Genomic DNA, 24,718 nt, shown 5'->3' on the forward strand with positions numbered 1-24,718 from the left:
ATCATCCATAAGAAATAATAAAAATTCTAATCATACCGTGCCATTTCATCGTCCATATACTTCTTGATAATAGCCAGGTTTGCACTACGATCAAGTTTAGAAATGGGCACACTTTTTGTTTCATCATGTACCTCTTTTGGTTCCTAAGAGTAAGAGGGCCATCATAAAAAGATGCAAAATTGGAAAATATTAAATAAAACATCCAATTAAAAAATTTTAAAAAAATCAAATTTCAACATAAAATTTAGGCCAAAATGTATTCTTCTATATGTCGTTGCTAAAAAGAAAATCCCATTTAATTGTATATTAATTGGTTTATGTGAAAGTTATAGCTTTCACAAATGGCGGTATATATGCTGGAATGTTTTTTTTTATTACTAGTAATGGCGGTGGTCAGCGACTTATAGTGGGACTGCGGCGGTTATTCTGACACTGGGTGGGAACTGAATGCCACGGACATCCCCAGTGACATTAATACAGTGATCAGCGCTAATAAAATTGCCCCCCTACCCAGAAATGCAAAGTGTGTGTGTGTGTGTGTGTGTGTGTGTGTGTGAGAGATTTTGCACAGCCGTGCTGCTATGTAGCAGTACTTCTGCTATAGGGTGGATGACAAGTGGTTGAAGTAAAATAAATAAATCCCTTAAATATCATGCTTGGGGAGCCTTAACCTACCTTCAAAGTTGCACATCTGTACAAAGCAAAGAACCTGTTGCAGGACTGACATTTATTTAAAAAACACAGGGTGGGGCTCCCCCTCTAATCTATACCAGACCCTCTAGGTTTGGTAGGAAGGTTAGGAGGGACCCCACAGAAAAAAAGTGTACCCCACCTCCCTAAAAGCCATACCAGGCCCTTTAGGCCTAGTAGGATTTTTAAAGGGAGCCCAGCCCCCAAAAATGGGTCCTCCTCCCCCCAGAAACTATACCAGACCCTTGATCTGAGCACAGGCCTGGCAGGGCAGGGAAATGGTAGGGGGACGAACAAGCGTGGCTTACCAGGCCACGTGCCACAAGGGTCTCTTTCCCAAAACCCTGTCCCGGTGGTTGTGGGAATCTGCGGGCAGAGGAGCTAATTAGCATCAGGGTACCCCTTTACATAGGGGGGCACCCTGATGCTGCCTCCATTGTGAATGAGTAAGGGGTACCTACCCATTCACTAAAGGGTTAAATTGAGTCAAAAATAAGATCAGCCTTTTGAAAAATTCTTTTATTTAACAAAAAGATAAACAAAAGTTTTTGACAAATCCTTTATTTAAAAAAATAAATAAATGAAAAAAAAAAAATGGTTCCATCATTGTAATACATCGTCAATCATGCTATCCAGCACTGTCATGACCATGCAGACTCACCAATATAAAAAAAAAATTCTGACGCTCGCCAACCCATCCGCCGAGCTATGGTCAGGTGCACTGTAATGGCCACTCCCATTGCACTTTGAAAGCGCAGTGTATTGGGCTGTGGCAAGCGAACAGCCAGCTGAAAGCCCTTACCATTCATGTGTGCAAGCAAGCAAACGTCTGATGTTTGAGTTGAAATTACATTCAACTCAAGCATCCAGTCTATCACTGCTGTTTACCAGTCAAATGCCATGTTCCACCTACATGGGTGTTTCCCAACCGCACTTTGTTGGTCACCAATATTATAGGACTTTCACACTTTAAACCTAGGTTTTGCATAAACGCACTACAGTCCATTTAGCATGATTTCCTTTGGGACACGTTCACATCTCTGCGTTTTCACGCAGTGCTTTTTTGGAAAGGGTCAGGGACTTTTTTCAATGCAAAAAGTTGCATTTTTGGTTCTACAGACTTCAGGGGAAACCTAAGCGTTTTCCGCAGCATTTTGTAGAGGTGCACTACAGCCCATTTAACATGCTTTACTTTGGGACATGTTCGCATCTTCGCGTTTTCACGTGGTGCGTTTTTTTGGAAAGGGTCAGGGACTTTTTTGAATGCAAAAAGTTGCATTTTTGGTTCTATAGACTTCAAGGGAAATGCTGCAGAAAAGCATGTAGTGCGTTTTTGCCATGTTTTTGATGCATTTTAAATCTGCCTAGCAGCAAGGGGAAAACAACACATCAAAAAAAGCATCAAAAATTCAAAATGCAATGCAGAAACAGGTGAAACTCAAACTGTATAGGTGTGAACCTAACCAGAGGTAGAAAAGTATCTTCAACTTTGCCAAAGCTTAAAATAAACACACTAATTGTTCTGGAAAACACCTACTTCTGACTGCTCCCAAAGGCCACAAATTAACACTGACCTATGTATTCACCAGACAGAAACTGAATCAACTTACTATCTAGGTAACTAAACCTCAGTTCACACTGCATTCATCTAAAACAAAAACTCTACAGTGTAAAAAATAAACAAATAAAAAATGTGTTTAAAACAAGAGCTTTTATTCTAGTTGTAAAGGCTCAATGTATTTCAACATTAATATCATTGCTTTATCCATGCCATTTCCTCCTTATACTCAGCACTGCACATTTGAACTTAGGTGGGTCACTTTACACAAATGTTTGCAATTACAAGACAAAAGGTGATTCATTTGATTCAGTACTTGGATCCTGATATGAATTCTGGAAAACACTTACCAAAGCAAGAAGAACCTCCCCTCCTGTAGCATAAACATCCCCTTCATGATTTCCATAAAGGAGAAACTTTATAATCCTTCCATAAATTATTGGCTGGGTTTTAAGAGTTTTTACCTGTAACAGGGAAAAAAAGGCTAAATAAACAGCAAAATAAATAAAATAACCCACTCTATGTTTCCCAATGGCACACAAAGGATGTTTTTTCCCTTGCTTGGACAATTCTGTAACTATTTACCACAAAGACCAGCATGTAAAGCCCCCTTCCTGTCCAGGCCATTTTTCAGGTTTCAGCACTGGAATGCTTTGAGAATTACTCAGTTATACAACAATGCAATCAAATGAATCTTTATATAATTTTTTGAGAGCTTTCGTTTTGAGATATTTAATCACTTGATAAGTGAACTCCATGTTTCAAAAAGTCTACCTCTCCTGCCCCTTACTTTCCAGTCAGGTCAGTTCTACTAGATTGATCAACCTACAAGGTTGATCAATCTGATAGATTGATCAACTTAGTGAAGGTCAGGTGAGGTATGGGCCAAGCTGTTTATCCATCCCTACAAAAGAGATGTCCCCACATGCGTCCAGTATGGAGGTAACAGGAAATCAGGAAAAATAAGAACAGAGGAGGAACAAAGACAAAATAAGAGAAAGGGGGATAAGACATAAGATTAAAGAAAAAAAAAAGGAGGGGGGGATGGGGACAATGCAAAAAAAACAAAAAAATCTATAGAAAACCCCAACTCCCCCTTCACCATCTTAGCGTGTACAGAGGCTATCTTGCTACATCTGACAGACCCAAGGAGGAATTAAAGCAATACAAACAGGAGTAAAGGCATAACCCTATAAAATCAGCAAGCCAGGGGAACCCCCAGTCTCAAAGAGCAAGTTACATATATTATTAAGTGCATCTAGCACGCCCATATCTGTGTGAAGTTAGAAACACTATCCTGTGCTATATGGATTAACCCTTTAATGCATAGTGGTCACTACAGCACAAAGCTATTTAAAAGAAGTTTTCGAGTGCATTGGTGCTGATTGTATAGGTGCATATCACGCTGTATATTGGACGCTAGGGAGTCATTCCATACTCTGCCACCCACTGGTCAGCCATTGTAAGTTCAAAACAAATTTCTCAAAACTATGGCCGATGGCCGATGGGAAGCCAGAAAGGCTGAGCAGCTTAGCAATATCCTGCTAATCTTTTTATAGGAAGAGTCCCTTGGAGTTTAAGAAAAATATGGTAATGTCAAGTAACACCTAAAAAATGTTCCAATTCAATTTTACTAGTATTGATTTTATCTTGGGTGTAAATTACAATTAATCATATGTCCACTAAATTGGACATTGTGCATCTCTGATTATACAACCCCTGGCAAAAAGTATAGAATCACCACTCTTGGAAAAATGTTCATTCAATTGTTTGTGTATAAAAAAACAAAACAATCACAGACATGCCTCAAAACTATTTTCATTTAACATTCCAACCTTCTGGCTTTAAGAAACACTTAAAAAAAAAAAAAAAAATCTGAAGTCAAAAGCAACTGTTTTTGCAGATTGAATAGAGAAAAAAAATATGGAATCACTCAATTCTGAGGAAAATATTATGGAATCACCATCTACTTTGCAGTTCTAAAACAAACATTTGCATCAGATTACATCTGCTAATTAGTCTGCAGTTAAAAAAAAAAAGAAAAAGTGTTTGCACACCTTGGTGAGCTGTTGCACCAAGCTGATTGACACGAATCCTGGCTCCAACATAAGAAATGTCAGTTGAATTAAAGGAGAGAATTATAAAACTTCTTCAAGAAGGTAAATCATCACAGAATGTTGTAAAAAATGTTGGTTGTTCCCTGTCAGCTGTGTCTAAAATCTGGACCAAGTACAAATCAAATGGGAAGGTTGTAAAAGGAAAGCTTACTGGTAGACATCAAAGCGTCAAGAAAGAAAATGTCAAGCAATATGCCTTGAAAACAGAAAATGCACAACAAAACAAATGGAGGAACAACTGGGCAGAAACTGGAGTCAATGTCTGTGACAGAACTGTAAGACATCGCCTAAAGGAAATGAGATTAACATACAGAAAAGCCAGTGGGTACAACCAGGGGAGTTCCGGGGCGGAGCCTGACGATGGCGGCGGCGGAGAGCTCGAGCTAGGAGCTCTCGCACGAGCCCTCTCTGACCGACCCCCCCTATTTTCGGTCTTAATTCCCCCCAGCGGTATGGAGCCCTAGATGGCAGAGATATACCTCGGCCTGGTGGGCTTTCTTTGATGGGCAGCGGTGCGCGGTTGGAGCCGGAGAGCAGTGGAGAGAGACTGGGACGCTGAGCCTGGTTGCCGGGAGACGAGGAGGCGCGGCCGGGGCACGTGACCAGCCGCGGTGCATCCCTGGGAAGCAGGGACGCCGGCCGGCCGAAGGCGGACAGGGGGAAGGAGAGTCGTGTGAAATTGGAAGCCGGCTGCCTCCCCGATGTGACAGGGAGACGCTCACTGCTGCCTATACCCCCCTACCTAGCTGGCTGTCCGCACCTGGGCCTGGTGGAGCCAGGAAAACCAGGAAACCCATCCTGCCTCCTTGGGACGAACCCTAAGGAGGAAAAGAAGAAGAGAGGAAAAAGGAAAGGAAAAGAAGAGGGAAAGAAAAACAACACAACATCGGAAACCCTGAGAAATCCCCCCCCCCCAGGACTGAGCAGCAGTGATGGCCCTCCGTACAAGCATGGAGCTACCGTCTTGAGAAGGGAAGGGTGAGTGAGAACTACTGGGGACTTACTGTGTTGCTGTGTTGTGGACCCCAGAGTGACATAGAAGACCAGGTGGTGAAAGGGGAGGGGAGGATTTCCAGGGGTTAGAAGAGAAGAAGAGAGGAGGTCCAGGTGTCCTAGGTGTCCTAGGAAAATAAAACATAAAAAAAAAATTGCAAGTTTGTCTGGTCCAGAAATTATAAAGGAGAGGTACAATCCCATCTTGAGGATATAGAAAGAAAAAAAAAAAAAATTTAATAACAGAAATTTCACAGAGGATATGAAGAATAAGGGTCCCAAGGCAGCAGGGCCCAAAGGGTCTCAAACAGGAACTTTACATCATATGGAAATATTACGCCAGAAAGGGCCCAGGGCACAAGCACAAAAGGGGAAATGGACATTAGTTCAGGTAATAGTCCGAGATTATCATTGGGCATGAATAGCAGCTGCAGCCAACAAATAGAGGATGGTTCGGGAAAAAGAGAACCAGATGGGGAACTACAAGCACCAAACAAGAAGGAGATGATAGAAATGTTTCAAAACCTGGAAAAAATGATAAAACATGAAATGACAGCTATTCGTAATGACCTAGGGCACCTGCTATCAAGAATAGAAGAAACAGAGGAGAAAGTTAAAATTCAGGCCCAAAACTTTGATAACTTAAGGAAAAAAATAAACCAATTGGAAAACACTCAGAAAAAATTAACCTATAGGATGGAAGCCCAAGAAAATAAAGAAAGAAGGTGTAACCTTAGGGTACGAGGAATTCCAGAGACTGCAAAAGGCGAAACACTATATGAACTAGTGAAAAAAATTTTGAACTCCATAAGAGATAGACCCCTGACCCCTGAAACAGACGGGATCAAGTTAGACGGAGTGTTTAGAATAGGAAAGCTCAAACAGGCTACTGAGAAGGAAAGACCGAGAGACATAATTGTACAGTTCCAAAAATTTGGGGTCAAAGATGAGATTTGGAAGAAGACCAAGGGAAGATCATTAATTAAGTATGGAGATTTGACTATCCAAATTTATGCAGACTTAACAGCAGAGACCCTATGGAGAAGGAGATCCCTGAGACCCCTGTTGGAGCAAATGAGGAAACAGAATGTGCAGTATAGATGGGGTATCTCAGCATCTCTGATTGGCTGGAAAAACGGGGTCACAGCCTACTTGAGATTTCCGGAGGAACTAAGGGACTTTTGCGAGAGACTGGATTTGCAAAGAATGGAGATGGCGGGGTGGGAAGAAGAAGAAGAAGATAAAGGAGATACAGATGTTACTAGGAAAGAGGACTGGCAACGGGTCGGGGGGAGGGGGAGGGAGATTTTGGGGTCGGGGAGGGAAGGGAGGAAGAATTAAGTAGAAATTATGTTTTTTCTTTTGTTTTTTTTTTGTTTTTTTTGTTTTGTTTTTTTTTTTTCTTTTTCTCTCTCCTGCTTCCATCTCTCGCCCCTGGTCTCTCCCCTCCGGATGTTGAGGTCCTTCAGAACACTCTGGTGAAGGGAGGGAAGTTAAGATTCTTCTTGAGCCTGGACGTTAGAGAGAAGAGATCTGGGGGGGTCGGAGGAGAGGAGAGCCGTCCATGGGCGGAGTTTACGCCCTAAGTTTTAAATCAAAGGTGGAAATAGATCCACAAATGATTTGCAGGCAGTTTATAAGCCTAAAAACGGGTAGGGGAAAAAGAAGAGAGGGGGGGAGGGAGTGGGAGATGGGGGTTGGGGGGGGAGGATGAGGGGGGAGGGGAGGTGGGGTTAAAATGTTGCACGATAGAAGGGCCTAATAGAAAGAGGTTTATTAGAAGAGAGATAGACAGATTTAAGAAGGATGGAAGAAATACAGGTTATACCATATAATGTGAACGGGTTGAACTGTCCTGGGAAAAGATTTAAGTTGTTTAAAGAGTTACACCACAGGGCAACGTCAGTGGTATTTTTACAGGAAACACATTTTGAGATAGTCAAATGTGAAATTAAAATCTAAATATTATCCAACATGGTATTACGCTGACTCCCCAATTAAAAGAGCAAAAGGGGTGGCAATAGGGTTGGCAAAGAACATGAGATTCGAGCTGGAGGATAGAAGAACTGATCCGGAGGGGAGATTCCTATTTTTGAAAGGTAAACTACAGGGAATCGAGTGTACATTAGCCAATATATATTGCCCCAACAAAAAGCCGGAGATCTATTTGAAGGGTCTGTTGAAAAAACTAATGGACTTTAAAAAAAGGGCGTTTGATAGTAGCAGGAGACTTAAATCTCTGCATGGATCCCCAAAAGGATGCAACCTCCCCTGTGCGGAGAGAGGGGGGTGGGTCTCTGAGAGCTTTGAAGAAAGCGATTCACGAGTACCAACTGGTGGACACTTGGAGAATAATGCATATGAGAGACAGAGACTACACCTTCTTCTCTAAGGCACATGAGATATATTCGAGGTTGGATTATATTTTGATAGATCATCAACTCATAGAGCTATTGGTTAAAATAGAAATAGAGATGAGTACATTCTCGGATCATGCCCCTGTCACAATGAAAATGGGATGGGGAAGACGGTGGACGGGAGGTTTAGGATGGAGGTTAAATGAGGCCCTTCTTTTGGATGAGGACATAGCTCAGAAGATTGGGGAAGAGATCAAGCTATATTTTAGGGAGAATGAGACAGAGGAAGTATCGACAGCCACAGTATGGGAAAGTCACAAGGCATATATAAGAGGTATCCTGATTGCGATGGGAGCAAGGAAGAAAAGAGAAAGAAGAGAGAGGGTTAGTGGGCTCCTAAAAGAAATCCTGGATCTAGAGCAGATGCAAAAGAAGAAAATAACAAGAGAAATAAGACAGAAGTTAATGGATAAAAAAGATGAATTAGAGAGATTGATGGACGAAGAGAGGAGAAGAGTATATAACAAAGTATTAAATGAAAGATATAGATGGGGCGACAGACCAGGAAAATATTTAATGAGAGCTCTGAATAAAAAGAAAAATAGAAATTATATAGAAAGGATAAAAAATTCTAAAGGAGAGTTGGTTTATTCAACCAAAGGGATTATTAAAATATTCACGGAATACTATAGAAAACTGTATAATATTAGCCCCCATGGCTCTTCAAAGGAAAATGTAAAGGATATTAATGAAAAAAGGATGATATATTTAAAAAATGCAGGATTCCCAAAGTTAAGTGAAATACAATTGAATGCCTTGGATGTGGAAATTTCCCAGGATGAAATAAAAGTAGCATTAAAAAGTACAGGGGGTGGAAAAAGTCCAGGTCCGGATGGGTATACAGTTAAGTACTATAAAAAATATAGTGAAATATTGTTACCTAAGCTGAAGAAGTATATGAATGAACTGGGAGGAGGGATGGAGGGTAGAAGAGAATCTCTTCAGGCCCATGTTGTACTCATTCAAAAGGAGGGAAAAGACCCTTCCCAGTGTTCTAGTTATAGACCAATTTCACTATTGAACACCGATACTAAGTTGTACGCAAAGGTCCTAGCAAATAGGCTGAAAGATCTAATGCCTGAATGGATTCACGGAGATCAGGTGGGCTTTGTCCCAGGGAGAGAGGGTAGAGACAACGGGTTGAGAACTCTGATGCTCATTCAGAAAATTAGAAAAGGGAAGGCCCCGGCGGTACTACTGTCGATTGATGCCGAGAAGGCGTTCGATAGAGTGGACTGGGCCTTCATGATGGACAACTTAGAAGTGTTGGGGATTGGAGAGAGAATGCGTGAGTGGATAGGTAAACTATATAGAGAGCCCACCGCAATTATCACGGTAAATGGGGAGAGGTCGGAATCCATTGGAATGTCCAATGGAACAAGACAGGGCTGCCCACTGTCCCCCTTGCTGTTTGTTCTGTCATTGGAACCCCTGCTGTCTACGATAAGGAATAGTGGAGCGGTAAAGGGAATCCAGATAGAAAATATAGAACATAAAGTCGCGGCCTTTGCGGACGACCTATTGTTTTATGTAGACAACCCTCGAATAACATTACCTAATATAATGAAGATCTTGAAGGAATATGGCGATTTATCAAATTTAAAAATTAACCCAACAAAAACAGAGATCTTGAACATTAACGTACCAAAGAGTGAAAAGGAAAAGCTACAAAAAGAGTTCCCCTTTACATGGAGAGAAAAAGATTTAAAATACCTAGGAATAAAACTTGCTATCTCATATAAACAACTGTATAGATTAAACTATATTTCTTTAATAAATGAGACCAAGGAAGAATTAAAAATATTAGAAGGAGGAAACCCATCATGGATAGGACGTATAAACTTAGTTAAAATGGTAATCATACCTAAAATACTGTATAGATTCCAAATGGTCCCAATTAAACTCCCAGAGGCCTTTTTTAAGATAATGAAAAAAATGTTAATAAGATATATTTGGAGGAATAAAAAACCAAGAATAGCATACGAAATATTGAGTAGAACTAAAGAGAAAGGGGGAATGGGACTACCTGATGTCAAGAGATACTATAAAGCAGTAATTTTAGCAAGAATTTATGATTGGACATTCAACCACAAGGGGAAGAGTTGGGTTCAAATTGAAAACAAATTGAGTGGGATTAGTTTGAGTAAGATGATATGGGTCCCAGCACATCTTAGAAGAATTAAAGAAAGCACAAGTATTTACACTTTAAATGTTTTAAGGGCATGGGATAATTTACACAAAAGTAGGAAATGGGAATTCAATTCTATATTAATGCCTCTTGTAAATTCTGATTATTTCCCCCCAGGAAAGGATGAGATATCAGGTAGATGGTTTAAAAGGGAAGATATCCAACTGAGAGATGTACTGGATGAGGGGGAATTGAGACCATTTAAAGAATTAAAAGAGAAGAAGGGAGAAAGTTTTATTGGAATAGACGAGTGGAAATATCATCAGTTAAAATGTTTTATTGGAAAACTACCAAAACCCCTGAGATTAAAAAAGGATTGGAATAAGTTTGAAAGGTTGTTAGAAACACGTAGAGATGGGAAACACGGTATTGCCAAGGTTTATAGAATACTCACAGAATTAGACACAGACACAAAGTTAATTTTTATAACGAAATGGGAAAGAGATATGGAGGTGGTGTTAGATGAGGACCAACAGAACAAGATATATAGATTGATACACGAGAATGTTAGTGTGAGAGACGTGGAGATTAATTATAAATGTTTGACACGATGGCATATTACACCGAGTATTGAGCACAAGATGAGGAGGGAGAACTCTAAAATGTGTTGGAGAGGTTGTGGGGAGGAGGGCACGGTGTTTCACATATGGTGGCAATGTCCGAAAATTCAGGCTTTCTGGAAGACAATAGTTAACTCAATAGAAATAATAACTGGAAATGACATAGGGTTAGACCCAACGATGTGTCTTCTACACAATGCTGGGATCTCAGTAAATAAATATAAAGAATCAGGCATATGGTACTATTTAAACGCTGCAAAGGGGTTGATACCCAAGTTCTGGCAAAAAACAGAGGTGCCGAAGGAGGAGGATTGGATCAACAGAGTAAATCAGATAAGTAGAATGGAAAGATCTTACTATATGCAGGAAGATAGGATGGGAATATACTATACAAGATGGGAAAAATCAGGAATGAAAGAGAAGTATAGAAAACTATAAATTAAGAAACTATTGGGCCTCGAGAGAGTATAGAACGTGCTAAGGGGAGGGAGGGGGAAGGGGGGTGGGAAAGGGCTGGGAGGGGAGGGAAAGAAAAGATTTATTAGAAGGGGTAAGGTAGAAATGTATGGAATATTTATATGTATTGTTATCTCTTCTTATGGAATTTTTTGTAATAATATGAAAAACTAATAAATATTTAAATTAAAAAAAAAAAAAAACATACAGAAAAGCCAAACGAAAACCATCATTAACATCTAGACAGAAACAAAAAAGGTTACAGTGGGTTAAAGAAAAGCAATCATGGACTACGGATGACTGGATGAAAGTGATATTCAGTGATGATTCACAAATCTGCATTGGGCTGGGTGATAATTCTGGAACTTTTGTTTGGTGCCCTTCCAATGAAATGTATAAAGACAACTGCTTGAAGAAAACATGCAAATTTCCACAATCATTGATGATATGGGGTTGCATGCCAGGTAAAGGTACGGGGGAGATGACAGTCATTAAATCTTCAATAAATGCACAAGATTATACTGAGATTTTGGACATTTTTCCTATTCCATCAATTGAAAGGATGTTTGGTGATGATGACATTTTTCACAATGATAATGCATCTTGCCATAGGGCAAAGCCGTGAAAACTTTCCTTCAAGAAAGAAATCTTGGGGCTGATTTACTAAGAATAAGGTGAAGCAACAGAAGTTAGACACCAAGGGGTTGATTTACTAAAGCACCTTGTCTGCAAATGGTCACAGTTCCTTGCATGACAGACTACTTTTAGGCAGAGAAGAGATTTACTAAAGAACTCAGTCCAAAAATAGACACAATAGGAATTTACGAATGGTCACAAAACTTAGAGACTGTCTAAATGAGTTCACCTCTTAGAACCAGGTGGTGAACAGCAGAGAAAAATCTTTTTAATGACATGATCTCAAGGAATGTATACTTTCTATAAATATGGACATTTTTAAGAATAAATGCTTTAAAAGAATTCAAGATTTGTCTGTATAAAGTAAAATATTTCAAAAAATCCAAACAGGCATGGACTTCACCTAGTTCAGACATCTCGGTAGTGACATGACTGAGCATGCCCAGACCAGCAAAACTGAAAACTACCTTCACCTTATAGTGTCAATGGCGCGGCCTGCAAATAGTCTGGACCTCAATCCAATTGAAAATCTATGGTAGGATTTAAAGAAAATGGTCCATGACAAGGTTCCAAACTGCAAACCTGATCTGGCAACTGCAATAAGAGAACGTTGGAGCAGGATTGATGAAGAATACTGTTTGTCGATAGTCAAATCCAAGCCTCAGAAAACTCCATAGCTGTATAAAAGCGAGAGGTGGTGCAACAAAGTATTAGTGGTGTACTGCAGTGTGTTTTCTTCAGGATTCCATAATAGTTACCTCAGAATTTAGTGCTTCCATATGTTTTTCCTTTGCTTGATCTACAAAAACAGTTGCAACTTTTTTTTTTTTTTTTTTTAGCGTTTCTTAACCATTAGCCGCCCAGCCAATGGCCGTTTGGCGGCTTCAAAAGTGTTCCTGCATTCCGGGTGCATGCCATTTGGCGTGCTCGCGCACATGCGCAGTTTGCGCTAATGCAGAGCGGCGCAGCAGCACGATCTGTCACCGGCCGTGCACCTCGGACACGGCCGATGACAGATCCGAGTACCGGCTCCCGTTGCTGGTACCATGTGACCTGCTGTGACCAATCACAGCAGGTCACATGACAATTGTATACAATGGATAACTTCATTCATGCCATCCATTGTATACTAGTGCCTAGCTGTGAATGGTCACAGCTAATCACATGCACATGTCATGTGATTAGCTGTGACCAAATCACAGCTAAGCACACACAAAAAAAAAAAAGAAAAGCTGAATGAATCGATTTCATTCAGGTAAATGCTTGCTTATAGCAGTAATTCTTTGCTATAAGCAAATTGTGTAAAAAAAAAAAAAAATACTGATCACTTCCCCAAAGTAGTACAATGTTACTATGGTAACATTGTACTACTTTGCATATTTTCCATTCTGGCAAAAATATTTTTTTTCAGCACAGCAATACCACACATATATGATTACATCTTTACCGAGTTTCCACATATCACACTGGACATGGGGGAGTGGAGCAATTTATGAGCTAGAGGACATAAGTGTGGAGGAACTCTAAAAGTCCCCAGACATTATTATACTTCTTGGGACACCCTCTATGTTCATAAATTATTTTTTCCTAATTAACAGCTTCTATCCATTGATGGATAGAGGGGGGTATAGCCTAGATCAATTTAAGTGCAATTAATTTGAGGGCCAAGAAAAGCATTTCTTGTAACAAAATTCTAGTATACCTTGGCAACTCTTCATCAAGTATACCCAAAAAAACATATTTTGGGGGTAAGAGGAACAGATAATATAGCGGATAGGAAATCTACAATTTGTTGCCAATATCTGATGATCACTGGGCATAACCACATTACATGGTCAAAATTCATCCATCATAATCACATCTAGTACAGCTGGAGGTAGATATACAATGCATAGCATGAAGTCCAACTAGGGTCAGGTAAGATTGGTGCAACAAATAAAGTTGCATCAATTTGTAGTTTACAGCAGTAGAAACAAATTAGTTTTAGAATTGTATTCCATTACCATGACCTGCCTCCATAAAAAAATAAAAATAACTTCTCATATACCTGGTGATTGCGGTGAAACCACACACACGTGTGTCATTTCCTCTTTGTAGCTGTAGTAGGGCCAAGAAACAATAGTATGCACTTTGTGTTTTTGATGTCCTACCTAAACACATTTACGCTAACACTCGAAAGGACACTAAAGCCCTGTACAAATGGGCCAATATCGTCCGGTTCAATAGAAACCGGCTAACATTCGGCCCGTGTGTACACTCACTTGGCTGGCTTCTGTCAAACGGGTATGCTAGAAAACCAGCTGCTGCCAGCACTGACCGATGTGTTCTGGCGAGGGGCAGCCCTTTTGTCAGAACACAATAGCTCAGAGGGGAAATTGCTGTACTAACATCGGAAAGTTATCGCAGCAAGCTCCTCCCAAGCTCTTCAGTTTTTTTTTTCATTTAGTCCGCTGGGTTGAACGAAAAAATAAAACTGATAGCGTTTAGCCAGCATAAAGGGTTGATTTACTAAAGCTGGAGAGCACAAAAATATCTGGTGCAGCTCTGCACAGAAACCAATAAGCTTCCAGGTTTTTTATTGTGAGAGCTTAATAGAACAAGCTGAAGTCAGAATCTGACTGGCTACCATGCACAGACCCTTAAATATAATATCATGTTTCCTATCTAAAACACACTGACATTAACTGCCAGTTCTACTGGCAGTAAGACACTCACCAAATTGGATCCAGCCCTGATCTAATTAAAGAGAAGTGCAGGTTTACAAAAAACAAAACAACAAAACACAAAATATACTCACCTAAGTGGATGCAGCATCACTCTGATACTGCATCTGTCTCCTGCCACTTCTAACACCAAGAAACAGCACGCTTAGAGGTTGAGCCAGCTGCTGGTCAGACATCTGGGTAGATCCCAACATTACAGTCAGGATCCCTGCAGGACCTTGACCAGCTATGTGACATCAGCTGACTTGAGCCAGCTTTGGCCATAGTTCTCCTTTAATCTTTATTATTTTCAACAGGCCTCTTTTTTTATCTTTTTCTTAAACAGCCTTCTCTAGCAAGGAGGAAAGACACAATGGGGTATGGTAGCCATCAGCTTCTAACTTCAGCTTGTTCAAATAAAGGGTAACACCACTTTGGAAAAAAAAAAAAATAGTGTACACAATTGTGACACAGGTCATATTGTAATTGATTAATAATAACCTTTCTTTTTCAATCTGCAGCTCTGAAATGTTCTGTTCAATGCAATGCAAAATGACAGATGGTGTACAAAATGCCCCCAAAAATGTCATTTCCTGCTTCTATGATTGGTTTACTGATTTTACCAGAAGTCTGAAATAAGATACAAATCAGATATCGGGCATCCCCCGCAACAAAATTTTGCACACATACAAGCTATTTCTTCAGAATAACAAAAGGTAGGAATCTGCAACAATGTTTGCTAAAATCCATGCAATGTATATTGATTACCCAAAGGGAAATGTTTTTTTTTCAACAAAAGTGGAGTTACCCTTTATGCTTTGACAAAACAAAAATGGAAGTTGACTGGTTTCTATGCAGAGCTGCCCAAGATTTTGAACTCCCCAGTTTTAGTAAATCAATCCTAATTAATAGTTTCCTCTTCACAGAGAAGAAACACTGGATCAGGTCTTCACAGTGATCGCATGATTGAGATCTGGTTCTCCCAACCCCCAATCATTTGAACGGGACCTGGAGCTGTAGGTAACAGCTTAGTTTCAGTGCTGGAAGCACACGATTTAGCATGCTTCATGGTTGTAAATGGGAGAAGAAAAAGAAAACAAAAAGTACACAACCTTGACAGTAAAAATATATCTTACCAGTTGTCCAGCTTTGTAGGTCTTTCCATCCCATTCTATGGATGTATATTCTGCCCAAGGAGTTTGCATGCGTTTTGAAGCTATGTCCTGACGTGTAATGACACCTTTAAAGCCCAAATACTTTATTTGTTTGTCATATTTTTCATGGCAATTTTTTAACCATATTGCAAATTCTCGATCAATTTTTACTCTTTGCTCCTGGAAAAAAACAATAAAACCAAAAAATTAAGTATGTCAGATTTTTTACTTGCTGTTGACTTTACCAGATTATAACACAAAAGGGCAAGCTGGAAAAAGAAAGCTTGCTGAAGAAACCTAAAACCTACTGATGGACAGGGACTGAGTGAGAATATCAAACACAAACATCAGTCAAGGACTGAGTCAGCCCACAAGACTTAAAAAGGAGACGTTCAGCCAAAGCTCTTTTGGCTATACTTCTATGGATCACAGGAGAACAGTTCGTTCTGTAACTTTAGAGGATAAGCTCACCTTTGGGAACATGTTCCACCCATTTTTAGGATGAATATGTAACATGTTCCCATAGTCGTAGCCGCCACCCCCTCCCTCTGACAGATAGTATAAGGAGAAGTTTCCCCGTACTATCTGTCAAAATTTGAAAACAGCATCGCCGTGCGGGGCTCTACCCACACGGCTGCATTATTCATTTACGGACTTCCGTGAATGAATGAACTGCAAGCCCCGACAGCCTCAGCGGCTGTCAGGTTGTAGTTTTCAATGATCTACCATGGCGCTCCACAGTTCATTGAAGCTTCCTGTCAGAATATCTACTTGCTCATACATCCCGTACGGAAAAAAGATATTCTGACAGGTCTGCAGGAGGCCTGCATGGCATTAGTGATTTGCTGATCGCTGGTGTAATGCTTTCCAGGCTCCTGTAGACAAAAATAATTTACTTTTTGTCTAAAGGGTGAACTTCAAAGTTGGGATCCACCCTAGAGTCTGGAGCGGCACCTGCTCAGCCTCTCAGCAATCCGCTGAGAGCCTGAGCCAGTCACTCCCCCCCCCCCCCCCCCCCCACAGCCCAGTGCACCAGTGAGTGCAGGGGGCAGAGCAGACAGCGGTGATTGATAGACACCACTCTCTACTCAGAGTGGCTGTGAGAACTCAGTGATCAGCAGTCATGTGATCACTGAGTTGTTTCATTCTATAAAGATCACATTCTAAAAGAAATAGCTCAGTGACAGTCATGAGTGGATAATGACTATCCATAAAACTATACAAGTGCTCTAAATAAAAATTTACAATTAGTTTACCTTATTTTGGTTAAATGTAAACCACTGCAATTAGAGTCAAGAAAGTGCTTCTGGGTACAAATATCGCTTTTTGCATTGGGATTCTAAGCACCCTCCCCTCCTGTTGTAAGCAAGGAATTTACAAAACAGGTGGAGGTGAGTACACATGAACTGCATATTATCGGGCTCAGGAACTAGTGAAACTTGAACATAATAAGCAGAAGGGTGATTTTAGGAAAATAAGCCTTGTGCACTGGAATGCATGAAAAAGACACATGCAGAAAGGCATAGAAAAACGCATCCTGACTGCGTTTCTGTGGTGTGAACCAGCCCTTCGGGAACAATAAACAAACATGATTTCACCATAGCGTCAAATCTATATTCTAAAAAGTATCAGTATAGCAGATTTACTTGTAAACTCCCTATCTTAGAATACAGTACAAGGCACAGACTTCGTATTTATAACAAAGCACAGCATGCAAAGATATAAAACATTCTTGGCAGTTATAAAATTATATAAATAGAGTACCAATGCTGAATAGAATTATTTCTAAAGCAGTACCATAGAAATATATTCAGCATCAGTACATCTACACTATATTGTCAAAAGTATTGGGACACCCCTCCAAATCATTGGATTCAGGTGTTCCAATCACCTCCATGGCCACAGGTGTATACAATCAAGCACCTAGGCATGCAGACTGCTTCTACAAACATTTGTGAAAGAATGGGTCGCTCTCAGGAGCTCAGTGAATTCAAGTGTAGTACCGTGATAGGTTGCCACCTGTGTAATAAGTACACATATAAAAGTTCCTTGCTACTAAATAATATATCACGGTCAACTGTTAGTGGTATTATGACAAACTGGAAGCAACTGGGAACAACAGCAACTCAGCTACGAAGTAGTAGGCCACTTAAAAATAACAGCACATGCTTAAGTGTACAGTGCGTAGAAGTCAGCAACTGTCTGCAGAGATAATAGCTAAAAAGCTCCAAACTTCGTTCAGATTAACACACAAGTGCATAGATAGTTTCATGGAATGAGTTTCTATGGCCGAGCAGCTACATCCAAGCTTTACATCACTAAGTGCAATGCAAAGCTTTGGCTGCAGTGGTGTAAAGCACACCAAAACTGGATTCTAGAGCAGTGGAGACATGGTCTCTAGAGTGACAAATCACGCTTCTCTGTCTGGCAATCCAAAAGACATCTGGGTTTGGCGGTTGCCAAGAGAACAAGAGCAAGAGTACTTGTTAAGTTCTGCTAAGTTTAAATTTTGTTGGAGGGTGGATTATGGTGTGGGGTTGTTTTTCAGGAGTTGGGCTTGGCCCCTTTGTTCCAGTGAAGAGAACTCTTAAGGCATCAGCATACCAAGGCATTTTGGACAATTTCATGCTCCCAACTTTGTGGGAACAGTTTGGGGATGGCCCCTTCCTGTTCCAACATGACAGCGTACCAGTGCACAAAGCAAGGTCCATAAAGACATGGATGAGCAAGTTTGGGGTGGAGGAACTTGACTAGCCTGCACAGAGTCCTGATCTCAACCCGATAGAACACCTTTGGGATCAATTAGAGTTTAGACTGCGATTCCAGGCCCTCTCATCCGACATCAGTGCCTGACCTCACAAATGCACTTCTGGAAGAATGGTCAAACATTTCCATAGATACACTCCTAAAACCTTGTGGACACCCTTCCCAGAAGAAATGAAGTTGCTATAGCTGTAAAGGGTGGGCCAACTCAGTACTGAACCCTACTACAACTGAGATGCCATTTAAGTTCATGTGCGTGTAAAGGCAGGCATCCCAATACCTTTGGTAGTTATGCTTTAACCACCTCCTGCCCGCCATATAGTCCAATGACGGGCGCAAGGTGGTTCTCTCGTTCTGAGAGGACGTCATATGACGTCCTCCCATTCTCACCGTGCATGCGCGGCTCAGGGAGCGTGCTGCACGGCGATCGGCGGTGTGCTGTGTCCCTCGGACACAGCGGATCACCGATCACGGAAAGAGCCGAAGATGTTGGCTCGGTCATGTGATCAGCTGTGTCCAATCACAGCTGATCATATGTAAACAGGGAAATGCCTATCAGTGCCACATCAATGCCACATATCAGTGCACACCAATGCCACATATCAGTGCCCATCTGAGCTGCCTTTCAGTGTCATCCATCAGTGCCACCTATCAGTGCTGCCAATCAGTGCCAGTCAGTGCCGCCTATCAGTGTGCATCAGTGCCGCCTATCAGTGCCGCCTATCAGTGCCCATCAGTGATGCCGGTCAATACCCATCAGTGCCTCCTCATCAGTGCCCATCAGTGCCAACTATCAGTGTCCATCAGTGCAGCCTATCAGTGCCCATCACTGCAGCCTCATTAGCGCACATCAGTGAAGGAGAAAAATCACTTATTTACAAAATTTTGTAACAAAAACTAAGAAAAAACTTTTTTTTTTTTAAATTTTCAGTGGTTTTTGGTTTAAGAAAAAATAAAAAACCCAGAGGTGATTAAATAACACCAAAAGAAAGCTGTCACAAAAAAATGATAAAAATTTCATATGGATAGTGTTGCATGACCGCGCAATTGTTATTCAAAGTGCGACAGCGCTGAAAGCTGGAAATTGGCCTGGGCAGGAAGGGGGTATAAGTGCCCAGTAGGCTAGTGGTTAATATTTATTGCAGTTCAGATTGATTTTTTTATTGGCATGCTGTACTCTGTTATTGATGTTGAAAAACAGATGGTGACATTGTTTATCCACTTGTACGGGGCTGCTCTTATACATGACAAACATTTTATCAGAGCAGGGTGGCACAAAAGGGTTGTTTTCTTACTGTATTTTTTTCACCATTTAACTGTAAAATTCAATGAAATACAATTCAAGGTTATTTTTTAAAAAAATGGAACAAAAACTAGCTGCTCACCTGTCCATTGGATATCCTTGTAAAAAGTGTGTTTTTGTCCTGTAGTTTTAATCCCAAATCTAAGAAAGTCAGTTTATTTGTGCTGACTCCAAACTTGTCATTTGTAAATAATACTCCAGATATCCTATTATAGCACTCAAATGGAACAATTCCTCTTTTTTTAGGGACAGCACACCAATCAAAACTGTTAAAAAAAACATACAGATTATCAGATTTAATATGCATTGTCTGTTGATCTTTAAAAATTTTGCCCCTCACAATGTGGTTAGGGGATGCTCTATGTAGTTAGTTCCACCCTTCTTCATGCATTGGCCTCCATTCGCCACATGTACTGTACTCTGTTGACCCTAGACACACTATGATTTTCTTTTTATGTATTTGATGTTCAGTATGCCAGAATGGGCAAATTGACAGACACTGGATTGATTTTCAGTATCTGGTGCCCATTAAAATACAGCCTTAATGGTTAAAATTCACAGGATGTTAATAGCAGCAAACAAGTAAAATAATCTAGTTTGTTGACTTAATAGGAATTGGTACCTATGCCTTGACAGCACATTACAGCAAACTTTTTGACTTTTTTTTTTCATTCACAGAGCATACAGTAATCATTTTGTGTGTCATGGGCTTGCCTCACACAGATGTACTAGTGAAGCGATAATACTTCATTGCCAGTTAAACAAGATGGTGCCCCATATTGCGAAGCAGTAGTTTTCAGCACCAACATCTCTGCATTGCTTTGTTTTGGTGTCAAACTTCAAACAAAAATGATCAATATCTTCAGTGAGAAGGTGAGAACAGATTAGAAGATTAGGTTTTAAGTTCAGGTTTTAGGTAATTAGCTGTTAAGCTATATGCTGTGTTAGGATATGGGGTTATATTTCAAGGTTAGAAGAGAATTTAGGGGTTAACAAACTTTAAGGCATGTGTAAGGGAAGAGTTAAAAATTGGGGTCTATGTTTTTCCCAGTCATAAATGAACCTCTTACAGTTTGCAAAAATGTCACATTTATGTTTCGTCACTGTAATGGTTGTTTTAAAACCTGTAATCTGACCTTCGGGCACACCAAATTTTTGTAAAAATTAAGTCAGCAACCACAAAAAATATAGCTGCTAAGTTTTTTTTTATAAATAGACCCTTACCTGTCCACGGATCCAGCAGTGTGCTCACCTTAGGGGGAGCCAGCATCTTAGCTGTGGGCACCCCGCTGTGCCAGCCTGCGATTTCACAGCCAGGATCCCATTGCGCATGCGTGAGCTGCACACTGTGATTAGACTGGCAGTCTTCTGGAACCAGTGCTGTGTCCCAGAAGACTGTGGGGAGGAGGGAAGGAGCCTAGGTGATCCGAGTGAAGTGGGAGCAGGTACCTGTCAAAACCAAGGGGGGGAGGCCTTAAAACAGAAAGTCTCCTTTTGGGTGGAGATCCGCTTTAAGTACAACTATTTGTATGTACAAATAGCTTTAAAATAAGGTTAGACTAGTTTTCAAGTAGATTTATAAGTATGGTAAGCTACAATACTCACTTGTGAATTGTAGTGTAAGGAATAAGCCTTCCATTCCAAAAACATTCAAAGATTGGCCTTTTCCCTCGAGCTTCATTCTCCAATGGAATACAGTCTTCATCAAATTCATCATCCTCATTTTCTATGTAAAAACGTACCATGAAATTAAATAGTGTTATGTTGAATGCACACATTTTTTTACACTTATCAGAGCTCTTTGACACTAGTAAGTTTTTGAGGAGCTTTTGAGGTTTAAAAAACAAAACATAAATGCATAATAGATATATCCCTTTAAAATTCTATGGAACTATTCACACCAATGGCGTGCGTCTTATATGCGATATGCATTTTTAAGGGATCATTCATATAACACGTGCTGCCGTGCTTTTGTTGCCATTTCCAATACATGGCAACCAAAAAAATGGTTCCCCTTGAATTAAATTTATACCAGTGCTTTGCGTTGCATTTGCCCAGTGCTGATAAAAAGTACGGCATGCACTACTCTTTTTCAGCATAGCACATGTTCAAGCACAAGCAAAAACACACAAATGCAACGGCACTGGAAGCAAATCAAGGCAAAAAAACCCCAAAGCAACACATGAAAAAATGCACACCAATGCATTACAACACCTTACAAAAATGCAATGCATGAGTTATGGTGTGAATGAATGCTAATAGCCCTTTCACACAGTTCCATTGAAAAACATGGTAAAAAACACATATGTTTTCAATGTGTTTTTGATGGTTATTCTGGTTGCTTAATTTCAATCATGTACCTGTGCTATGTACCGTGGTGCTTTTTCATGCATTTTCTATTCATTTCAATGGGGAGGTGTGGTTTAGGTGCGCTCTTTAACCAATACACGCCCGGCCAATAGCCAAAAGGCGGCCGGCAAAATGTATTGGATTTCTGGGTTGGACGCCAAATGGCGTCCTCCCGCACATTTTAACGCTTGCAGAGCCGCGCAGCGGCGCGATCTGTCACCGGCCGTGTACCTCGGACACGGCCGATGACAGATCTGAGTATCGGCCCCGTTGCCGGTACCAAGTGACCTGCTGTGACCAATCACAGCAGGTCACATGACAGTTGTATACAATGGATGGCTTAATTCATGCCATCTATTGTATACCACTGTCTAGCTGTGAATGGTCACAGCTAATCACATGCACATGTCATGTGATCAGCTGTGGCCAAATCACAGCTAAACACAAAAAAAAAAAAAAAAACCCTGAATGAATCGATGTCATTCAGGTAAATGCTTGCTTATAGCAAAGTAATTATTTGCTATAAGCAAATTATGTAAAAAAAAATACTGATCACTTCCCCAAAGTAGTACAATGTACTATGGTAACATTGTACTACTTTGGACATAGTGAAATATGAAAAAAAATGAAAACAAAATGTAATAAAAAATTAAAAAAAAAATTAAAAAAAATATATATTTTTTTTTTTTCATACTGTCACCAGTTAGTGTCCCTGATCACCGCCATGCCAGTTATATGAAGATGCTGTACTGCACTGGTGACAGTATGTAAAAAAAAAATTGTGAAAATTTTTTGCATTTTTTCATTTTCTGAAAAATTATGACAAAAAAAATACAACTTCAAAAAACTCGCCGTGCCTCTTATGAAGTACGACAGACTGTCTACTCTGCAAAAAGGGGTCATTTGGGGGATATCTGTACTGTTCTGACATTCTTGGACCTCAACAAATTAGATTGGCTGTCAGTACTTCAGGATTGATCAATATTCAGATCTATACCATAGTTTGTGAACTCTATAACTTTCCTACAAACTAAAAAATACATCCTAATTTGGATTATTTTCACCAAAGACATGTAGCAGAATACATCTTGGCCTAAATTTATGAAGAACAATTATTTATTTGCAAACTTTTATAACAGAAACAAAGAAAATTGTGTTTTTTTTTCAAAATTTTCGGTCTTTTTTTGATAATTTAGCAAAAAATAAAAACCCCAGTGTTGATTAAATACCACCAAAAGAAAGCTCTAGTTGTGTGAAGAAAATGATAAAATTTTAGTTTGGGTACAATGTTGTATGACCGCACAATTGTCATTCAAAGTGTGAGAGCGCTGAAACCTGAAAAATGGCCTGGGCAGGAAGGGGGAAAATTGCCCGGTATTCAAATGGGTAAACATGCACCCAAAAGGGTATGTTAACAGTTACCATCCGCCCTATAGCAGTTTTACTGCTACAGAGTGGACTCCCTGCGCAGAATCAGGTATATAAACGTGATCCGTGCTCCCGCTGTGCTCACGGTACGGGGGGCGTGCATCGGTGCTGTGACTCAGTACAGCAACAATCACTCAGCAGATTCAGGCCAATGATGTTTATCCTAGACCGGCTGATGGGCTGTACCCAATCACAGCTCAACCTGTGCCTGTGTTTACATTACACAGGCACAGGAAATGATGAACATGAGTCAAAGGACGGATAGGTCACATTTAACCCCGATTGCCCCCACAGTTAACCCCTTCACTGCCCTGTCACCAGTGTCTTTTTTTTTTTTTACTGATCACTATATTAGTGTCACAGGCGACTTCAGAATGCATAAGCATTAGTTACCGTCCCTCCTGGATAGCGTTAGATTGCCCACCACCACATCAATCACCACATTTAACCCCTTGATTGCCAAGAACACGCTCACATCCAGAAACCTCCATTGCTAGTATAGTGTCTGAATGGATCAATATCTTTGATCAGAACTACAGCGGATATAAAAAGTCTACATACCCCTGTTAAAATGTCAGGTGTCTGTGATGTAAACAAAAGAGACAAAGATAAATAAATAATTTCAGAACTTTTTCCACCTTTAATGCGACGTATGAACTGTACAACTCAATAGAAATACAAACTGAAATCTTTTAGTGGGGGGGTAAACATAAAAACTCGGGATGTAGCAGGGTTCAGATTTAAGCAATCACATTCAAAATCATGTTAAATAGAAGTCAGTACACACCTGCCATCATTTAAAGTACCTATCTTTAACCCCAAATAAAGTTAAGCTGTTCTAGTAGGTCTTTCCTGACGGTTTCTTAGTCGCATCCTACATCAAAAGCTATGGACCGCAGAGAGCTTCCAATGCATCAGAGGGATCTCATTGTTAAAAAGTATCAGTCAGTAGAAAGGTACAAAAGAATTTCCAATGCATTAGATATACAATGGAACACAGTGAAGACAGTCATCATCAAGTGGAGAAAATATGGCGCAACTGTGACATTACCAAGAACTGGACTCCCTCCAAAATTAATGAAAAAACGAGAAGAAAACTGGTCTGGGAGGCTGCCAAGAGCAACATTAAAGGAGCTGCAGGAATACCTGGCTAGTACTGACTGTGTGGTACATGTGACAACAATCTGCCATGTTCTTCATATGTCTGGGCTATGGGGTAGAGTGGCAAGACAGAAGTCTTTTTTAACGAAGAAAAACATCCAAGCCCAGCTAAATTTTGTAAAAACACATTTGAAGTTTTCCAAAAGCATGTCGGAAAATATGTTATGGTCTGATGAAACCAAGGTTGAACCTTTTGGCCATAATTCCAAAAGATATGTTTGGCATAAAAACAACACTGCACGT

General features: G+C 40.3%; 1 protein-coding gene across 1 annotated transcript in view; it reads right to left on the minus strand.

Moving 5' to 3' along the window:
• The window catches only part of SMCHD1 (structural maintenance of chromosomes flexible hinge domain containing 1), a 408,526-nt gene that overhangs the window by 307,081 nt on the left and 76,727 nt on the right, over positions 1-24,718 (minus strand). Inside the window, exons 11-15 of the mRNA XM_089678219.1 lie at positions 21,143-21,263; positions 19,620-19,803; positions 15,454-15,651; positions 2,599-2,712; positions 37-143 (exon numbers count right to left, since the gene is read on the minus strand). Of these exons, the coding sequence (XP_089534345.1) occupies positions 37-143; positions 2,599-2,712; positions 15,454-15,651; positions 19,620-19,803; positions 21,143-21,263 (724 nt within the window). The remainder of the gene's footprint in view (positions 1-36; positions 144-2,598; positions 2,713-15,453; positions 15,652-19,619; positions 19,804-21,142; positions 21,264-24,718) is intronic.

The sequence above is a fragment of the Staurois parvus genome, unplaced genomic scaffold (genome assembly GCF_062004578.1).
Source record: "Staurois parvus isolate SC_StPar_1 unplaced genomic scaffold, SC_StPar_1.0 ptg000015l, whole genome shotgun sequence".
Lineage (NCBI taxonomy): Eukaryota > Metazoa > Chordata > Amphibia > Anura > Ranidae > Staurois > Staurois parvus.